We start from the raw sequence: 21417 nt of genomic DNA, 5'->3' as shown, positions 1-21417 counted from the left end.
TCAGTGCTTTATAAACCAGCAGCAGTATTTAGAAATCTATTCTTTGACACACAGGAAGCCAGTGTAAAGACTTCAGAACAGGAGTGATGTGATCCACTGTCTTAGTGTTAGTGAGGACTCGAGCAGCGGCGTTCTGAATCAGCTGCAGCTTCCTAATAGATTTTTTAGTGAGACCTGTAAAGACACCATTACAGTAGTCCAGTCTACTGAAGATAAAAGCATGGACAACTTTTATACATTCTGCCTTGGCTCCAAAAACCATTACCTCAGTTTTATCTTTGTTTAATTGGAGAAAGTTCTGACACATCCAGTCATTGATTTGTTCAATGTACTTACTCAGTGTTTGAATTGGAGCATAGTCTCCTGGTGAAATTGTTACGTAAATTTGTGTGTCATCTGCATAGCTATGGTAACTTATTTTGTTGTTCTTCATTATCTGAGCCAGTGGTAGCATGTAGACGTTAAAGAGAAGAGGCCACAAGATGGAGCCTTGGAACCTATAGAACAAAGTTTTTTCTGTCCTTTAAGTAGGATTCAAACCTAGAACTGTTTAGAACTGTTTCCGAAAGTCCCACCCAGTTTTCCAGTCGGTCTAGTAATATGCTGTGGTCAACAGTGTCAAACGCAGCACTGAGATCTAATAATACTAACACTGAAGTTCTGCCACTGTCTGTGTTTAAGTGGATGTCATTAAAGACCTTTACAAGAGCAGTCTCAGTGCTGTGGTTTGGACGAAAGCCTGACTGGAACACATCGAAACAGTTATTTAAATGCAAGAAGTTACTCAACTGTTGAAAAACTACTTTTTCAATGATTTTACCTAGAAATGGGAGGTTTGATATGGGCCTGTAATTGTTCATTACTGAAGCATCTAGATTATTCTTTTTTAAGAGCGGTTTAATGACTGCAGTTTTCAGGGCCTGTGGAAAAATACCTGTGTGAAGAGACTTGTTTACTATATGAAGTAGATCTGAGGCCATACAATGAATTTCTTTTTTTTAAATCCTGTTGGTATAATATCAAGGCAGCAGGAGGAGGATTTCAGATGTTGTATAATGTCCTCTAGGTCTTTATCATTAAGTGGTTCTCAAACTTGTCCTCTCATTCCCCACTTTGAACAGGTGGGCCTTTTCAAGCCCCGCCTGTTCCTCATCGCTCCAATAAAATGGTAGGCCAAGCTTAAAATTGTCAAATGTATCGTTCTATAACAGGGGTCTCCAACCTTTTTTAGGATGAGAGCTACTCTCAAAAAATAAAACAAGTCGTGAGCTACTTTTACTCCTCTTTTTTATTTTTTTGCAATGTATATATTTAGCACATTTTAACATTATGATATGCTTACTTTTAACCTTTGTTTGGGTCTGTGGGACCCGTTTTCAGTGTTTACTCAAATAACATGTATTCAATCTAATTATTTGAACCTGCTTTATTTGGGGATGGACCTCACATCCTCTAGGGGGGTCCTCACCTCCTCTAGGGGGGTCCGGGGGCATGCTCCCCCAGGAAGATGTTTTTTAAATGTTGAAGTGAAATGCATCAATCTGGTGCACTTTGAGCACAAAATGAATTTATGGATACAGCTCTCAACTCTCAGATGAAAGGGAGCTGTATACTTTTCAATAATCCAAACATCTTTAGAATATGATCACAACCAATAACAAGTCATTTAACCTTGTTTATTCTGATCTTATGTTACCTAGTTAGCATTCTTTCTTTTTATTTACGCATATTTTACTAATTACTCCCCTTTTAAACTTCTTTTTTTTTACTGTCCTATAGTACACATTGGAATGATTTCTTACTTTATTTTTTACAACTAGGCTATATTAAATAGATAAAGGTGTGCTCTCTCTCTCGCTCTCTCTCTCTCTGTCTCGCTCGCTCACAGAGGCTGTGTGCTCCTCCGTGGCGATGACAGCTTGCGTTAAAAAAGAATAATAAACATATTTGTAAAGTGGGGGGACACAAATGGGATTTCGAAAAGTGTCACGGTTAGACTCCTTATGAAGTGGTGAGGTGCCGCTCCACATAGCTTTTCTTCCCGACTGCAACGCTGTTGTGACACTGGGGGGTTAGTTAGTCTGTCGACGGTAGCAAACAAGGCACGTGCGTTGTTTTTGTTTTTGGTAATGATGTCAGAGAAGAATGATTGTCGTGTGTTTTTCAATTCCAAATTATAAAGGCCAAGTCTCTCTTTATAGATTTAAAAGTGAACCTGGAGATTTGTTTTTCGCCACCTGCGTTCAGCTTTTCAACACTCTCTTTTTTCTGCTCTCACGCTCATGGCCTTTCTCCATGGAGATATTTTCTTGCCAGACACTTCCTTTACCTTAGTTGGAGCATTGGCATCTATAACATTTTTAATTTTTGAATTAAAATGATCTACTAGCTCATTTACTGAGATGTTAGCAGGGGTAAGTGTGGAAGAAAAATTTGAGTAAACATTTCCCTAGTATTTTCAGTTAAATATCGCTTTGTGGTTACCTCTTTTTGAACATTTTTGTGAACAGAAATAGAGCTCTCAAAGAAAACACAGGAATGGTCAGAGAGTGCAACATCAGTCACCACAACCTTAGAGATATTCAGACCCTTTGAGATCATTAAGTCCAGAGTGTGCCCCTTATTGTGTGTGGGCTCCGTCACATGCTGAGTCAGTCCATAGCTATCAAGAACACAAAACAGTTCTTTAGCCCCTCTGTCCTGGGGGTTGTCAACATGGATGTTAAAATCACCAACAATGACTAGACGGTCAAAGTCAATACACACTATAGACAGCAGTTCAGTAAAGTCATCACAAAAGCTTGCACAGTATTTGGGTGGTCTATAGATATTTAGGAAAAGAGCTCGAGAGGAGCATTTCAGCTGAAGGGCCACATATTCAAAAGAATCAAAGTTTCCATACGCTGTCTTCCTGCATTGAAGGGAATCATTGAACAAAATAGCAACTCCACCCCCTTTCTTATGCATTCTTTCCTGACTCATAAAACTAAAGTTGGGAGGGGTTGATTCGATAAGAACAGCTGCACTGTTATTTTGTTCAATCCAAGTTTCTGTTAAAAACATAAAATCGAGATTGTGCTCAGTGATAAAATTATTGATTACAAATGTTTTTCCTGCCAAAGACCTGACATTTAATAAAGCTAGTTTAAGTTTGTTAAACACACTATCAGTAAGATGTTTTGTGACAAGCTGTGGCTGACATGGAATCACTGCTAAATTAGATAAACTCACACAAACGTTTGAGTGCTTCCTGTATCTAAGATGATTCACCGCTCTTAATCTATTACCCATCAACACAGATATCGGCAAAGCTACTGGCAGGCAGGGCCCCGACATGTCCTGGAAAGAGTTGAGAGTGCCATACGCCCTTGAGCCTGGACCCAGCACATATCAGTAAGAGTTTGTTGCGTTTTGTACACACACATCCTTATCAGGCTTCGGAGACAGCAGATGCTGTCTTGAAGGGGGGGGGAGGTGGTGGACGTTTTGGTTCGGATGATTGTGGTAGGCATGGTGATGAAGATGGGGGAGATGGTGAACGTCTCTGCTTCGGTGATTGTGGTGGCCGTCGTTGAGGGACGGGGGTCAAGGACTTGGTGCCAACCCTGTGTACTACTACTACTACTACTACTACTACTACTACTACTACTACTACTACTACTACTACTACTACCACTACCACTACTACTACTACTACTACTACTACTACTACTACTACTACTACTACTACTACTACTACTACTACCACTACCACTACTACTACTACTACTACTACTACTACATCACTGTTAATGATGTATTTTTCTTATCAAGAGGATTTTGTATATTTTCTTCAGTTACATAAGTAATCAGATATAGTAATACTTTATTCAGATGTTTTACATCAGTAAGACTAGCAATTTGACAGTTTAAAAAATATTTAGTTACACATATTTGTAATGCATTTAAAACCTATTATCAAAACTGAAAAAAGTAAGTAATTATTATGCAGAATTCAAAAATGAAGATATCATCCTTTTATATTATATTATATATATTATTAAAGCGTTCATGTATTTATCACTTTATTTCTGCAGCTACTAAAGATGGAGGTACTTTAAATAACTGAATATACTTTTGTAGCTATAATAACAAATCAAATCAGAATGTATTAGATGATTTATATTTTTTATTAATAATCTGAATCTGTAAAGTAATTAAAGCTGTCAGATAAAGATATATACAATACATAGCTCTGAGGTGTATACATAAAAGGGAAACGCTCAACTAAAGTACGAGTACATCAAAATTGTACTTAAGGTCAATAAAGCTGTGTATAGTAATATTACACCACTGTTTAGTGATCAAAAAGACATAGCGTCAGGAACACCCAATGAGGCAAATCCTCTGTGTCTGTAGCGTGTAGAGTGAGGGTAGTTGTATTTGTGTAAATCTTGTTCCCGTCTTTTGAGCAAACAGGTTGTGTGCCGTTTCATGGAGTCGGTGGGTAAAGGACAGTCAGGCAGCTGACTTTTTATTGCGAACAATGAACATGTAAAATAGATTTATAACTCAACTTGGATGACCACAAAAACATCAGAAGCAAGAACAATTAAGTGTACGGTACCACTGTTGTATGTGCTCTTTTATCTTCTCATTATGTCTGTATTGTGCGTTCCTTTAAGCAACATTTTATAAATAAATGAATGTTTAATAAAAAAAAAAAGACAATGTCACATTTTAGTGCTGAGTCCAACATCCTCCTTACATCTCCCTGATCTCCTCTTCTCCTTGTCGTTCCTCCACTCCTCTGCCTCCCCCTCCCCTTCAGTGCTGATCCTCACAGCCACCTCCTGCTTGATGATGTCATTCTGATAGGCCACAGGGTAACTATAGTAACCGTCCTCACAGACGGGGAAAGAAGCCGTGGCGGGGTCTGTGTGGTCAGTGGGTGTTGGCACAGCGTTGAAGGTGATGAAGCCAATGAGGATGATCACCAGCGAGACCAGATAGAGCCCGGAGAACTGAGGGGGAGAGGAGGGAGGTTATATAGAGATGTAATGACAGGAGCAAAGTAAGTTCTGTTTGGGATTATGACATCACAACTAGTCTGGAGCCAATCATTGTCCAGCATGCCACTTACAAAAATGTGATGTAGAAACTTGAAACCTGTAGCACATGAGAATTGACTAAAAAGTGAGTAAAGTAGAAGAGAACTTGTGCATGTATTGTAAGCACTTTGGACTCATACATATGCATCCAGCTGTGCAAAAACACTTGACACAAGATTGTACTTTAACAATTATTGTTATTCATTGATGCTGCTGTATTGCTATAACATTCAGATGGTCACCGTGACCCAGATGGGGGGGGGGGAGAATGTTGCTCAAACAGGACGAAATAGTGGATTTGTTTAGGACTTCTTTCAGCAGCAGAATAATCCACATTGTGTGTGTGTGTGTGTGTGTGTGGGTGTGTGTGTGTGTGTGTGTGTGTGTGTGTGTGTGTGTGTGTGTGTGTGTGTGTGTGTGTGTGTGTGTGTGTGTGTGTGTGTGTGTGTGTGTGTGTGTGTGTGTGTGTGTGTGTGTGTGTGTGTGTGTGTGTGTGTGTGTGTGTGTGTGTGTGTGTGTGTGTGTGTGTGTGTGTGTGTGTGTGTGTGTGTGTGTGTGTGTGTGTGTGTGTGTGTGTGTGTGTGTGTGTGTGTGTGTGTGTGTGTGTGTGTGTGTGTGTGTGTGTGTGTGTGTGTGTGTGTGTGTGTGTGTGTGTGTGTGTGTGTGTGTGTGTGTGTGTGTGTGTGTGTGTGTGTGTGTGTGTGTGTGTGCTCACACTGTACTGGAAGAGGAAGACCCCACAGAAGAGGCTGAAAAGGTCTGCAGTGAGCAGGGAGAGGTTGACGGCGGTGGCGCTGCTCAGCTTCACCACTATGGGCATACAGCTGTACAGAGTGTACATACACAGTGCATAGGCAGCGAACAGGAGCCCTGAGGGGGGAGCACAGCTGTTAAGAGACGGAGGCATTGATTTTATAAAAAATAAATGCTTTGGTTAAACTGATGCTGTGATATAAAGGTCCCACATTGAACCAACCAATGTTTGTTTTGCTTGTGCAGGTCATCAACAGATAGTCAATATGGAGCCATAGATTACATTAAGCTTCTTCATGTTCAACTTTTTTACCACTAGGGAAATAGCTGGTCATTGGCATTATTGTTGATGTTTGGTTTTCAAAGTGTTTCTGTTCAGAGGAGTACTGACCAATTTGCCAGCTCCACTGGATTGCAGCAATTTCTTTACGTTCCAGGATCACCCTGGGTAAAGAGAAGAAGTAACAACAGATTCAACAGAATGTCAATCTCAGAACCCATCTGCTGTGGGTCTGACGCCGATAAGCCTCTGGGGACAAGGGCCAGTGGGTGGTCCCCTCATAGGCTGGATATCTGTTCATAGAGATGAACCACATGTTGGATGAGACTCCTGGTCACACCCACAAACACTTACATCTGTATGGTGCTGATGATGGTGCCAAACAGGCCGACCATGCCCAGGAACTCCACCCTGCTGAGGTTCTTCACCGTGTACTCCTGACACACGTTAGACACGGCGTACAGCGAGGCACTGATCAGGACCAGACCGTCCCCTAACAGGATGTTGGAGGCTGAGGACACCACAAGGGAAACATCTTAGAGTGTTTCTGTCATGTGTTAGACAGTTTCAGTTTAAATATTAAAGGTCACAGATTAATAAAAGCAGGCCCTGATCAAAGAGTTATTGGCTAAGTTCATCGGGCGTTGATTTCCTCTGTGAGAGAGTGAGCCAGTCCTTGAGGGAAATTCTTACTGGAGCCCTGGTCTCTTCCAGCCAGCAGGTCGGCCCCCACCATGGCCCCCACCCCCATGAGACAGATGCAGACGGCGACGTAGTGGACCGGCCTGTAGCGAGCCTTTAAAACCCACCAGGACAGGAGTATCAGGACAGGGATCACGAAGCAGTCCAGCAGCTAGAGATTTAAATAGAAACACAAATATCAATAAATACAGATCAATTACATACACAAGTTCCAATAACAGTTCTAACTCTTTGGAAAGAGGAATCTCAAGCATTTCAAATGGATTGATAAACATCTGTGCTTTACTGACACAAACAAAAATACGGAGCCTGCATGTAAAACGTCCCAAAGCAATGTAATTGAAACTTCTTGCATTGAGTTATTGTAAATATATTGGTTTTATTAGCTTACTACGATGTCTGATCCCACGGCTTTTGCACCATATAATCACACATTTTGTTTAATTAGACTTTCCATCTAGATCCCTGTTCACAGAATTGAACATACATTAATTTAGAAAAGATTGATCCCTTTTCTCACGTTTGCTATACTGTATGGGGCAGATGCTATTTCCCTGGTTCCTACAAGGGGCCTTGCTGCTATAGTGTTTGATGCAATGCATCGAAATCTATGATAATATTAATACTTGACATATTTACTCAAAATGTTGTGGTTTTCATAAAAACAGTAAGAAACGTTTTCAAATGAATTCATATTTGGTAATTTATCAGAACTGAAGATTTAGATTCAAAAGAGATGTGTTATCACTTTTTTTTTTTAAGGGAATCACAAGGGTAACATTTTTAAATAAATATGATCCCTTTTCACAACAAAAGTTTCAACCACACAAAACACAGCCTGCACCCACCTGTACACTGGTGAGGGTGGTGTACTGGTACGCTTTGACCACAGCGTAGTTGGCCTCCACGTCCACCAGCCCCAGCAGGAGGTACTTCCACCAGCGCTTCCTCAGGATCTGTAAAATATTGCCATCCCCTACGTTTTAAAGGGGAGCAACCTGAACTTCAGTATCGACATTTATGTTTCATCACCAAGCCTCAGAACGGTTAGACACTGAATCATTGCTGCTCCCTGTTGCAGGCCATCTTTACTTCTTTCATTATTACAACATTTGCACAATCATTTTCCCATTTAACCAACAAACTGAAGTGTAATGTCATACATGAAATGAATACATGTGAATATTATTGCTGATGCATTGATGTGTATGTTGCTGTTGTAGTTGGTGAAGGTGCAACTATAACTGTTAGGAATGTATTTATTTATTATTTATAAGAATCCATTATATTCTTTTAAAGTCTTTTTAGAAAAGTTAGTGGAGTAATAAGTAGAACAACATTTCCCCTCTGAGTGCAGTTGTGGGATGTATTTAAGTACATTTACTCAAGTACTAAGACAAAAATCTAACCATTGAGTTTACTTCTTTATATTCTACTTTCTACCTTTACTGTATAATTGTCTTAGATCTATTTGTCGGTGATAAACAGTATAATATCATATCTTTATGAATATGACAACCTGAAAGGAGCCATTCTGCATGAAAATAACATTTACATTTTGATAATAATAAGTCTGTACTTTTACTAAAGTACTATTTTGAACTCAGAACTTGTACTTCTGATAGAGTATTTATGGACTATGGTATTTCCCCTTTTTACTTGAGTAAAGCATCAGAGCTCTTCTTTCACCACTGCTGACTTACAGTGGAGTAGAATGAAATACATTTACTGTTGGGGAAATATTTCCCAAGGCCCATAACTTTGACCCATCAGTTCAAACTGTCCTGACTGAGCACACGCACCTGTAACCTTGGCTGCTGTGCTCTCAGTGTTCTGTCTCCCTGTTCCTGCCTGTTGGCGTCAGCTGATAGCGGTGTTATGATTCTATCTTGTTATGCAGCATGTTGATGATGCTCTGTGAACTAGCTAAACACATGGGTCTGGGGTAGAGTTCTTCAGAATTGATAGTGGCATCTCAACCGTGTGGTCAGACCGTGGCCCGTGACAAGTCTTGTGAATTCTCCGGCCGAAGCTCCAAATAAACCGTCGGTGTTTGCCATCAAAGCTCCAGCTCTCCTCGTGTCTCTGAGTCCTGACTCCAATTGCTTCAGAAGTTTCCCCCACATTTACAATGAGTGAATTTACTTTGTTGCATTTCACCCCTGACGCCTGTTTTTGTTACACTGTTTCTTCAGTTTTTGGCCAGAGTTATAGCATATACTGTCATTTGAATTACACACATTATCTTGTGTGTTTAGTCCCTGTGGTTGTGTTACCTGTTCTACAGAGCAGCATGGTGGTGTAGGTGAGACACAGCAGGGTGTAGTGCAGGAAGCTCTGCATCATGGGAGTGTTCACATGGAAGCTGGAGGCCAGGTACTGGGAGGAGATGGCCGTCCCACAGATGAGCCCCGCCAGGCCCTGACCCATGGCCAGCGTCCTGGCCAACTGCCTGAGAGACAGAGGGCTCCATGTCAGCATTTATACATGTACTTATTATATGCTACTTACTGCTACATTCTGGAAGCTAATATTTTAATTGGACTCCGCTTCATTAATTTGGCATCTTTAGTGGTGTAAAGTAAATAAGTAGATTTACTCAAGTACTCTACTTAAGTACCATTTTTAGATACTAGTACTTTACTTGAGTATTTTATTTGTTTGCTACTTTGTACTTATTCTCCACTGCTAATCAGAGTTAAATCATGTACTTTTCCTCCACTACATGTATCTAATACCTTTAGTTACTTCAGAGATGTGGATTAATGATGTGAAATATAATCAAGTGTTGAATCAGACTCTAGTTCCACCTGGAGTAAATCCACCAGCTACCCTGCAGTATACAAAGTCATTCAAACTAGCTGCACCTTTACCAGCTTTGAGAACACTTTCATGATCAATCATTATAAAACATATCATATATATTATTCTGAAATGGACCAATCTGCACAATGACTACTTTTACTGTCGCTACTTTAAACTATGTTTTGATGAGAATACTTTTCTACTTTTACTTGAGGAACATTTTGAATGCAGGACTTTTGTAACCCAAGTAGAAGTTCAACAACCTGCTGTAGATTAAACCACCCAACAAAGGAGTTACAAAAAGCACAACCTTAAACAATTAGAGCAGTTATATGCAACATATAAATGAATGCAGCGGTAATGTTAATCATCATTATAATAGTGAAACAGTGACAGGGAACCTTTGCTGTACAATGAATACTTTTACTTTTTGAATCCTTCATTTTGCTGATGAAATACTTTTACCAAGGCTCTGAAATCAGGACTTTAACTCGTAGTGTAGTATTATACATTGTGGTATTAGTACTTTTACTTAAGTAAAGAATCTAAATACTTCCTGGACCATTGGTGATTGTAATCAATGGAAAAGTTTGACAGTCTGACTGAAAACATAGAAACAGCTTGTCTTTACTGCTCAAAGTGAACACGATGTGCTGCTAACATGCTCCTCCTGCTCTCACTCACCAGGTGAAGACCTCCTTGGGGCTGAACGTCCTGATCCTCTCCATGAGGCCACTGCTTTGGCTGCCGCTGCTTAGGTCCTTGTCGACATCCTCAGACTGATCAGTAGCCATGTTGCCACACCGGAGATGGAGGAATTGTCTCTGAGTTTAACTGTTACTAGCTTTTAACTCCTTGACTGTCACTGAATGATTAACGGCTGCAGAGGGCAAAGATTACTTTCTCTCGTTCATGTATCTCTAATGTGTTAAAGGCAGCCTGCAGCACTTGAAGATAAGCACTGAAGATGAGAGACACAAATCATTTAGCTTCTTCTGGTAATTTACTCTCACCTACTATCTGCTGATGAGATTATGACTGGTGTTGGATTGACATTATATGCTTTAAACTAGACTACATTTAGTGGCACAAATGTGCTTTGACTCCAATATATGTATTGCTTTTACATTATTAATACAAAATATTAACCAACTAAACAATTATGATTTATTATTATATATGAAATTATTATAGGGCTATAAAGTAACTCAAATGAACCAAAAGCTCTACTGGTTGCAATATCAACGTGATGAACACATGACTGCATCAATATTTATAATCCAAAAATATCATGTTTTCTGAAAAGGGCAATTCAGAGTACTTTTCTGCTCTGTTCTTTGAGTATATTTAATGCTGTCACTTTTTAGTTTGACTTTTTCTCAAGTGAAAGCCAACTAAGTTGTTGATAATATAAATCATGTAATTTACAGGGAGGTTACTTTGATGCAATGTGGTGTACAATGAAACCAGGAGGAGGCAGCATTGTCAAAGATATGTAACTGTACCTCAGAAAGAGTAGTGGAGATCCAAACTCTTCACACAAGATGGGAATCAGATGGGAAACTATCTCCATGAAATAAAAAAACTGAACACATTTTAAGAAATGTGTAAATAAATGTGAAAATAAGTCCAGTGGTACAAATCCTTGATGAAGTAGTGCAGTACATTGTCAGAGAGAGTAGATCTGTGAACAATATAGAATCCACAAGATTTGTAAAATGGTGTCTCAATATAGGTAATATTTGCCGAATAAAGTGTTGATTAATTTATTGTGGAATGTTACCTGCAGGATTTTCAATGTTTAAACGAGTACATAAGGCTGTTTTTATTTTATGTACATTTATGTTATTGCATATTTCCTTTATGTGTAGATTTACTTTTACTCCATGACATATCAATGGTATATATATATACGTGTCCACATTTGTCTGACAGCTTTAGTTACTTTACAGGTATACAATTCTTCATACCCTTCCTGTCCAGGGAAAACAATAGTGAACCAGTCAAATACTAGACTTGGATAAAGAGAAGTGTAGTGTTTCCCATACACAGTATATATACTATTTCCACAGTGTGATAACAGAACTGTTACTGCAGTAAAGGATCAGAGTGTGTATCCCCCTGTCAGTGTGAGTGTGCGCTGTGAGGGTTCCCATGACCTCATCCTGAGCCAGCTGTAGCACCTGTCTCGCGAGATTCCGCGAGGCGATAAGTTGAAGAAACATGGCGTCGTCTAATTTGTTAAAGGTAAGAAGCACTTCAATATATGTTATTTCCCATATTTGCGAACAGATTTGAACTATTCGTTTTTGTATGTTTGAACTATTAGTGTATATCATTGTGTAGTCCCTATTGTGGCATAAACGTGTATGCACTAATAGTGTAAATATATTAAATACGCGCACAAATAGGCGCGACTGAAGTCACATTTGTTACCGTTGTCGTTTTTAAAGTCCTGTGTTGTGTCGGAGACACAAATTGCACCCACATGCTTCGAAAACCCCCCAATATGTCTCCGTCTTTAACCAAACCCGAACCGTAGGCTACGGGTTCTCTAATCATGCATCCCGGCGACAAACAACCGTATCCTCACAAGAACCGTAAGAAGACCTGAACCCAACACCGGGGAGCAGGGGGCTCGAAGGGGACATAGACTTGGACACAAGATACCAAGCAGCTTCACTTGCGTGAAATGTTGCTAACAGGATAGCGCTTTTATTTCGACTAGCTAATGAATCAAGCTTGTCTCAAGACAGAATAATTCTCCATAGTGTCCACCAGGCCCAGAGACACAGCAGCTCCCAGCAGCCTCTCTGCTGTTCCCTGCGCTGTGTGTTCACACCATGGGCGGCTAGCTGGCCTCCCGGGTGTCCTTCGGCAGATAGACCTGTTGAAGAGCCCCCAGGGAGCGTTCCAGGAGCCCCGGCTTCCGTCACTTTTGAACTGGTACCTGGTGGTCGGTACTGGTTTCCATCGGTGCCCTCTTTGTAACAACAAATGAGTTCCAGTGGAAAAAACCAACACGTCTGAATGCATTTCTTAAATGTGTTGCTCTTTTAAAGGTCCCATGTCATGCTTTTCCGGTTTTCACCTTCCCCTTGTGTGTGATGAAGGTTTTCCTGCATGTAAACGGTCTGCAGTCACAAACTCTCAAAGTACACCCTGTAGCGAGTAAAACTCTAACACAGAGAAGACCTGTCTATGCTGCCCCAGAACGCCTCGTTGGACATTTTCTTTTTCCATTTTTTTTTCTTCCTGAGTATAGTGACGTAACAATACCCAGGTCCAAATGGACCAACCTGTGGAGCTCCTCACACACACACACACACACACACACACACACACACACACACACACACACACACACACACACACACACACACACACACACACACACACACACACACACACACACACACACACGGAGCTCAGGCTGTGAGTGTGTGTGTGTGTGTGTGTGCTCAGGCTGAGTTCCGCGGTGTCTCGCTGTCTCGCAGACCCCACGCAGCAACCAGGAAGCGACACCAGTAACCCAGCTCACACTGTCCGCTCCTCGAGCCTCAAAGGGCAGACCAGCGAGCCCCGTAACGTCCCGCCAACACGGCCCCCAGACCCCACGCAGCATTCTCATCTGTTTGTCATCACTGGTCTCATTTTCTGGTTGCTAACAAACGCCATTGAAACACATAAACACTGATGTTCCGCTGTAACGGTGGTGGACTCATCAGAACAGAGTGGGCGAGCTGACCAATCAGAGAGCACAGTGGGCTCATAGGGGGGGGGGGGGGCAGGAGCTCCACCAAGCCGTGTAGGACAGAGAGTGAATACACAGACTATACACAGATGCTGTGAGAAACCAATGTGAGTTTGGAACATTGAACAATGTAAATCTATTCTAGTAGACCTCAACAATGGAACTATGATCAGTAGAAATGGCCATGACATGAGACCTTTAAATAATGCCATATGCCTGATTAGTTGACACCCCCCCCCCCCCCCCACCCTCTCTCTGGCTCGCTCAGCTGGAGGGACGGCTGGTGGAACAGGTGGAGATCTTTCAGTAGAGATCCACCAGCACCTGTCCTTCACAAAGCATTTAAACTGCAGCATACCCACTCATCAAACCACTCTTCACATTCAACATGTTTGCACACTTTCCCCAGAGAAAACACAAGAATCAGCAAATGGACCCAGAATCATTGGCACCGCTCAAACCCGACTCTCAGACCTAATAATGAACGCATATTTGCACACCTTCTCTTATTTGCTACAGAACTGCAGAAATTGTGTGTTTTTTTGTCCCTAACTTGAGACAATTTTCATAAACATCATTATGAAACAAACCAAACGTTTTTTGTAACCTAGTTAGAGCATCAGCAGCAGCCTAAATCAACATAAATATAAGCTAATCTTGGTATGCTATTATGCTAACAAATGTTTAACATTTTGAGCTTTTTGTTATGATAAATGATAGGGTTTTCCAAAGATAAAATAAATATAAGCGATTAGTATTACCAAAAATACATAGGCATTGGCAGTAATAATAAATGAAGCAGGTTTTTATGAAAATGCAAATGTTGTTGGCTGTGAGGATTTGCTGCTCCTCGGTGAAGGGGCGCTGGTGGCGAAGTCCATAGGGACTTGGCTTGGTAACTGGAAGGTCACCAGTTCAAGTCCCGGCAAGACCAAGTGCTACCGAGGTGTCCCTGAGCAAGGCACCGCTCCCTACACTGCCCCCCCGGGCGCCGTTCAAAATGGCAGCACACTGATGGGTCAAATGCAGAGAAACAATTTCCCCACGAGGATTAATAAAAGTCCATCTTATCTTATCTTATTTTATGTCATTCAAAAACTGAATATTTCCTTTTTTTAGAGTTTCGGAATGTTTTTGTTGGACAACTCGGATCTTGATATTTTTATGTGAAAATACTTTTCAGGATGGCTTAAATGAGAATTTGAAATATAGGTTTTTCTAACTACTATTTTGAATTGACATATGAATATGTTTTCCTGGTTAAACCCCTCCGGTCAGTGATGCTCCCACTTGGGCAGTCTTCAACTTGGCCTGTGACCAAGACTTACTATGGACTTATAGTCGACAGCAGTGTTTCTCAAACTTTTTCATACCAAGGACCACTTAACCAATACAAAAACACTCGCGGACCACCTAACTCCACAATATCAAAAAACACATCGTTTTTCTAGAACAGATTACAAATCGCCTGAAAATGGTACAAACAAGTGGCAACATGTGTGACGAACTGAAACTTAAGCTCGCTCCATTGCGGAGATATTCCCGCGAGAGTGCGGAAAACTTAAATCAATTAATTTATTTCAAATGTTACCAATATACTCACGGACCACCAGTGGTCCGCGGACCACACTTTGAGAAGCACTGGTCTACAGCTTAATAATAGATATTGAGAGAACAAGTTGGCTTAGTGGATGTGAAGTGGATTTGAGCCGTTCTATTTGAAAATCTAACCGGCCTATACTTGATCCCAACCCTTGATGTGTCTTCAGTCTTTATGCATGTCTTTGTGTATCTCTGCATCTCTGTCTTCTCTTTCCTTCTCTCACCCAACACCTCCTTTGTGTTTGCTGGTTTTCATCCTTCCTCTTCTTCCTCCCTCTCCACCCATCCCATATCTCACCTCCAGAACAAGGGGTCCCTGCAGTTTGAGGACAAGTGGGATCTGATGCGGCCCATCGTTCTCAAGCTGCTCAGACAGGAAGCCGTCACCAAGCAACAGTGGTTCGACCTGTTCTCGTAAGTGAAGCACTCGGAGCTGTTCCTTACTCTCCTCTGTTTTACCTCTGGGTTCCACTGCAGGATCAGCATCTCACATCCTGAAGACCGCTCACAAATCACAGCCAACTATTTGAGTGCATTAAGCAGATAGATAGCTTTAGTTGCTGTTCTTAAGTAATCTCCACACAATGACACACAGTTGTAGGTTAGCCTTGTTGGATTGTTTCCCAATTATAACCTGGGATGGCACAGAGTCTTCTTACAAAGCTGAAAGGGATAGTTGGGGTTTTGGTAGGGGGGTTGTATAATGTAAAGGCTTGAAGAAGCCTCCTAAAACCAAATGAATATCACTTTCCCTCTGTGCTATATTTACAAAATACCTACTGCTTTACCGCCTTGTGTCTCTGACGCTGAACTGAGGCCATTATCTCTGTAGTCAGATTAGTCTCAATGTTAATACATGTACAAACATAGATTCACACATTTATTTTATGATTTAAAAAAATATGAATATCTAGATATAAATGACTCAAGAGAAAGCAGAGAACATATCTAAATGTAGCAAATACCTAGATGCCATATACTGTAGATAATAGCAATATGATGTACACATTTTTTCAAGATTTCCATCAAATCCCTTCAACTGCTATTACTTGATGTAAAACAAATGATTTCAGTATGTTGCAGGTGAGAGGAAGATGAAATGATTGTTGTTAATATTCAACCTTGACAACAACCTACAGAAAAAAAGAGGAAGTGGATGATTTCTCTGGAGGAGAGGGGACAGGAACAAGTAGAGTTTAATATGACATATGTCAGGAGATATTTCTGAAAATATATATGAATTGTGTTTGTAACATGTTGAGTAAAGGCTAACAAAAGTGTCCCAGAGATTAAGGTTCACAGTTTGACTAACCCACTTCAAATAAACTTTATTGATGTCCCATTTCCTTCTTGTTCCCCAGAGACGTCCATGCGGTGTGTCTATGGGATGATAAAGGACCAGCTAAAATCCATCAAGCTCTTAAAGAGGACATCCTAGACTTCATAAAACAAGCACAGGCTGTAAGTTGTGTGTGTGTGTGTTTGTGTGCGCGCGCGTGTGTGTGTGTGTGTGTGCACGTGTTATCGGGAAGTTCCTTCAAGACATGCAATCCTTTATGTCAACCTGAGGCCTGTACGACGAATTTTCGCTTAGCGAGCTAACTTCAGGGAAAACTCTGGGTTTCCGTTCCTACGACGCTGGTTCTCTTTTAGCAGGCTAGATCTCCATGGTAACTGATATGGGCTCAGAACAGTCTCATAATACACACATGCACACAGAAGGATTCACACTTGTATTTCCGGATCCACACTTGTGTTTTTCAATGCACACACAAATGTGTTCCGTTTCATATACATGTAAATACAATCCAAATACAGAAAAAAGTTTTACATATGTATTTTTGATCCTCACATATTTGTTTTCCGTTTAAATCCTCTGAACCTGCTAACACAACCCGCTCTCTGTGCACGGATCGCTGTGCATTCGTGTGTGGGTTTTTTGAGACTCCCCTGACGGTCACCCGATTCGTACTTGTAATTCTTTCTATCTAGAGCCAATCAGATGTCTCCTTCATTCTAAGCCAATCACATGAGCGCGCCCCCACGAGGGTAAGATTACTTCATATACGCATTTTGCGCAGTCCGGTCAGCTCGCTAAACAGAGGGCGGAGCATCAGGTGATCATGCAGAGCTGCGTGTCTCAGTCAGACTCAGCAGCTGATCTGATCTCTCTCTCGCGTCCGGTTATACTTCACTCGCGTTTATGTCCATATCGATCAGATGCAGCTCTCCTGATCGGCCTTTATAGAGAGCACCGATCAAACTATTAAGAGTGAATATCAGCCGATAATGACCGGCGGGGCTCCCCCCGTTAACAGGTCACTGTCTAGCACTGGCTTCGTAGTGCACTGATGGATTAGGCTAAGCTAACCTGTAGCTGCTCCCTCCACACTCACAACAACTTCATACAGACATAAATAAAGCAGCTGTATCGCCATACAGGAAACACACATTTAAAACGGTTTTGCCTGCCGTTTTTGTGTACACAAGCATTCATCAATGGTTCGGAAAGTGGCGCTGTACCTTAATAATATAAAGGCTTGTATTTGCGTGCATTTCCTGTTCGGAAAGTGGCGCTGTACTGAGAGTGGAGGGTGTCCTGAGATTAGCGCCTGCAGGCAGGCTCCATGGACCTGTCAGCTCTGGACTGTGCAAAATGCGTACATGAAGAGCTACGTCATGAACGCAATAAATCTACCCTCGTGGGGGCGCGCTCATGTGATTGGCTTAGAATGAAGGAGACATCTGATTGGCTATAGATATAAAAAATTACAAGTACGAATCGGCTGACCGTCAGGGGAGTCTCAAAAAACCCACACACGAATGCACAGCGATCCGTGCACAGAGAGCGGTTTGTGTTAGCAGGTGCAGAGGATTTAAACGGAAAACAAATATGTGAGGATCAAAAATACATATGTAAAACTTTTTTCTGTATTTGGATTTTATTTACATGTATATGAAACGGAACACATTTGTGTGTGCATTGAAAAACACAAGTGTGGATCCGGAAATACAAGTGTGACTCCTTCTGTGTGCATGTGTGTATTATGAGACTGTTCTGAGCCCATAAACTGATGCTGAGCGGCTAACCTGCTCCGGAGCAGGTTAGGTTGCAGGATAAGAGATCAACTCAGTGAAAGCACTGCCTGCTGACCAATCAGAGCTCAGTGTGCGGATCATATCACATCATAATGTATCATATATCTCCAAGGTCAGCTGAGCCGTATCTGGCCGTGCAACACTCACAGTGTCACATACTGTATGCAGAAGTATTATTTTAAGCAACACATTAAGTTGACGAAACACTCGAGTCAAATGTAATGAAAGTCAGATGGTGTCTTAGACGGGGCAGTGATATCATAAACCTGTTAATGTACGCATTCAAACACTTGTTCTTTTACCAGCTGTATTCACCTTGCAGGTGCAGCTCTGTGGCTTTGATCCTGGATCAAGTGTTTAAGTCATGGATGTTTAAAGTTTAACTTCTTCATATGTCTAATATTATAGTTGACTTTTCATCCAGGAAGTATGACGCTGCGCTGTCAGTATCCATGTTTGTGATTGGTCGAATGCTCCAAATACCACCCCTTTCATGTGAACGCGCACATAACTAGATAGGACACGGCTGGCTTGAGCGATCCACTTGATAACCAGCGAGAGCGCGGATGTTTTGGATTAGGCCAACCGGATAACTCAAACATATCCAGGTTAGGTTGAACCAGCTTCGTCTTACAGGCCTCTGGTGGCAATCCAACATGTTGCTATCGTGTCCTACTAAGCACCCTGACCCCTTTAACGTTAAAGGTCACAATGGAAACATTTCTGTATCACTTTCAACACCACACCAGTCAGAATTGAAAGCAGGCAGATTGACTTGAAGGATGCAGTAGTGCAGGGTCAAACATGCAGAGAGAATGTTCCTTTCTTATCCACAAAGAAACAAATCAAATATCTTTATTAAATTGGAAGCACAAAGAAAAGCCACTTTTTAAAGTTAAGGTGATTTCTCTTAAATCAGACAGGTCTTGAAAACGTTTTTTTCTTTTGCATTACTAACAGGGGAAAAAGGTTTTAAAAAAATCAAAACACAAGCAAACAAGCACCATAATGATCTGAGCAGCACCCCCTCTCTATGGTCTCAATGTGTATTCATGCTAGCTGTTTAATACGTTCCTTTCACGCTATTGCTATACATGCACAATGTGAGCATCCAACATCAAACAATAGTTTGGGGACTGCGGGAAACGGTATCTCGAGATTTCTGGATGTATAACACATGTAGTAATTTTGACAATAAAGCTGACTTTGACTTTGACTAGTTTACTTTTTGATATTATAGAACATATAGACGGCAGAAAATGCTCTTTACAAAAGTTAAATATTGAAAGGGATGTCAAAAATGAATCAGCAGAATCTGTGAGAAAGGAGAGGACCATTCCCCTCGCTCTGGGACATCCCAACGTGAATTAGACTGACACTATTACCTTAACACAAATCACAAATCAACACTGGCTTCCTGTTCTGATATTTATGATCATAACTAACAAATATCAGTTCATTTGGAATTTTAACAAATGATGCCAGTGTTTATGAAATGGCACTGCTGCTGTTGTTGTTGTTGTTGTTGTTGAGAAAACAACTCCAACCTGGTATTGTTTGCTGTATACTCAATGCGTTTGTCTCTTCTCAGTCTGGGATGTGTCATGCTGTGATTTGTTGCAGATGATGCACAAAGTCTTAAGTCAAAAAGGTCCACAATGGAAGTTAGCTTTTACTGTACTGTGTCTGTATTCTCCACAACTGAATTGTATGACTGCAATGCTGTAAATGCAGTCTTGTTTTTACCTTTACTTTTGTCAAATGAACCTATACAAATCTATAACATATACCTATCCACTTCAGAACAAAAGAGCTTCGATTTGGTGTGGACTTCACTATACTACAAAAGAAAACACATTAGTTGTTTGGAAAATAGAAATGGTCCCTGTTAAGCACATCACAAGGTGCATGAAGGACTGCGGCCCAGTTTGCAGTTGCTCAAGTAGAAGAGGAGGATGGATAGATTGGGCCTTCCAAAGCTCTACACACTCCAGCATTGTTCCACAGAGCATCCATACTCTATAATAAAGTGAATGCACTGGTCCATTGTCTAGACCAGGGGGGTCAAACTCAAATACACAGTGGGCCAAAATAAAAAAATGGGTACTAGTGAAGGGCCGGACTGGTTCAATGTTCAATGCAGGACTTATTGAAATGAACTTATTGCACATATTAAACCTGGAACTAACAAAGCTTAAATGATTGCCTATAAAAACAACATTAAACATTAAATAATCAGCTGCATTCATTTCTTATGGCTCTATATGCAGCTTTCAGAGTCATTTCTTATGAGTACATTTTTCCACAGGCCAACAACAGCTTCAACAAAACTATTCCCCTCAAAGAGAAAACCAAACATGCCCTGTTGTCGTGAGAGAAAGTGCAGAAGGAAGCATCCATTGAGCTCAGTGTGCTGCTCTGTGATGCTAGCTCAGATACTTGGCATCTCATCTCGGGTGCAAGGTCATCAATGTTTGGGCTCAGGCTCTGAGCGGAGGAGACCCTCAGGATGGAGTGAAGGTGTGTGTGCAATATACCGGAGGGCCAGATCTAATAGGAATTAGAAATGATCCTGCGGGCTGAAATTAAATCCACCAAGGGCCTGATTTGGCCCCCGGGCCTTGAGTTTGACATGTGTGGTCTCGATGCTGCCTCTCATTAACACATTTGCTTCAGAAAACGTTATAGACAATAACATGCAGAACAATAATTGCAGGGAAATAACATTCTCAGTATTCATTTGTTCTATATCCTCTAACTGTTGCTGGTATTTGTTGTCATGGCAGCGGGTTCTGAGCCACCAGGATGACACTGCACTGCTGAAGGCTTACATCGTGGAGTGGAGGAAGTTCTTCACCCAGTGCGACATCTTGCCCAAACCCTTCTGTCAGCTGGAGATCACGCTCATGGGAAAACAGGGCAGCAACAAGAAAACCAACATGGAGGACAGCATTGTACGGAAGGTGAGACGAGGAGGGGCTCAGGATGGGGAGAGCGAAGCTGAGCAACTATAAGCTCAACAATGTAATGAGGAAGTAAATAGCTGAAGAGGGGAGCAGCAGGTAGGCCGAACCACTCTTGGACAATTGATGGTAAAATGATCAAATAAAGTAAGAGATGGCGTTACAAGAAAGTATGGAAACCCATTTCCTCCAATGTGATGGAAAATAAAACCATCTTAATGTTTCCAAATAAAAAAGTGAATATCTTTTGAAAAATGTCCTTGAGTTATAATGTTTAAAAAGTTTCATTATTTTGACCAACTAAACCATTATCTTTAGGAAGTTCCTCACAATGTTTAGATACTGAGTCATCTTTTTTTCATCACGAGG

At 41.2% G+C, this 21417-nt stretch overlaps 2 protein-coding genes across 5 annotated transcripts in view; one reads left to right on the top strand and one right to left on the bottom strand.

Moving 5' to 3' along the window:
* Window positions 1-4487: 4487 nt before the first annotated feature.
* On the bottom strand, window positions 4488-10688 carry LOC117561836 (solute carrier family 35 member F2-like). Its single transcript, XM_034239443.1, has 8 exons — window positions 10315-10688; window positions 9102-9277; window positions 7674-7801; window positions 6817-6976; window positions 6478-6634; window positions 6235-6287; window positions 5806-5960; window positions 4488-5003 (listed from the first exon to the last, which is right to left on the bottom strand). The coding sequence occupies exons 1-8, from the start codon at window positions 10422-10424 to the stop codon at window positions 4713-4715; spliced, it is 1230 nt and encodes a 409-aa protein (XP_034095334.1). The 5' UTR covers window positions 10425-10688; the 3' UTR covers window positions 4488-4712.
* A 1043-nt stretch (window positions 10689-11731) lies between these two features.
* The window catches only part of LOC117561815 (cullin-5-like), a 36730-nt gene continuing 27044 nt past the window's right edge, over window positions 11732-21417 (top strand). The window contains exons 1-4 of one of the 4 annotated variants that reach the window (XM_034239423.1): window positions 11732-11877; window positions 15291-15400; window positions 16348-16447; window positions 20872-21048. In XM_034239423.1, coding sequence (XP_034095314.1) covers window positions 11854-11877; window positions 15291-15400; window positions 16348-16447; window positions 20872-21048 — 411 coding nt within the window. In that variant the 5' untranslated portion in view covers window positions 11732-11853. Of the gene's footprint in view, window positions 11878-15153; window positions 15401-16347; window positions 16448-20871; window positions 21049-21417 lie in introns of all 4 variants that reach the window. The other 3 variants (XM_034239433.1, XR_004571455.1, XM_034239415.1) reach the window with 3 other exon arrangements.

This window comes from Gymnodraco acuticeps, unplaced genomic scaffold, assembly GCF_902827175.1.
Source record: "Gymnodraco acuticeps unplaced genomic scaffold, fGymAcu1.1, whole genome shotgun sequence".
Taxonomy (NCBI): Eukaryota; Metazoa; Chordata; class Actinopteri; order Perciformes; family Bathydraconidae; genus Gymnodraco; species Gymnodraco acuticeps.
The sequence above is the reverse complement of the archived record's forward strand: the minus strand, read 5'-3'. Positions and strand labels throughout refer to the sequence as shown.

What these genes read in the sequence shown, in the direction of transcription:
- LOC117561836 (XM_034239443.1), bottom strand. Translation starts at nt 10,424, where the DNA reads ATGGCTACTGATCAGTCTGAGGATGTCGACAAGGACCTAAGCAGCGGC. An exon ending in CATGCTGCTCTGTAGAACAG is followed by an intron (nt 7,802 to 9,101) that starts GTAACACAACCA and finishes TTTAAAACGTAG; the next exon opens with GGGATGGCAATATTTTACAG. An exon ending in TCTTCCTCTTCCAGTACAGT is followed by an intron (nt 5,004 to 5,805) that starts GTGAGCACACAC and finishes TCTCCCCCTCAG; the next exon opens with TTCTCCGGGCTCTATCTGGT.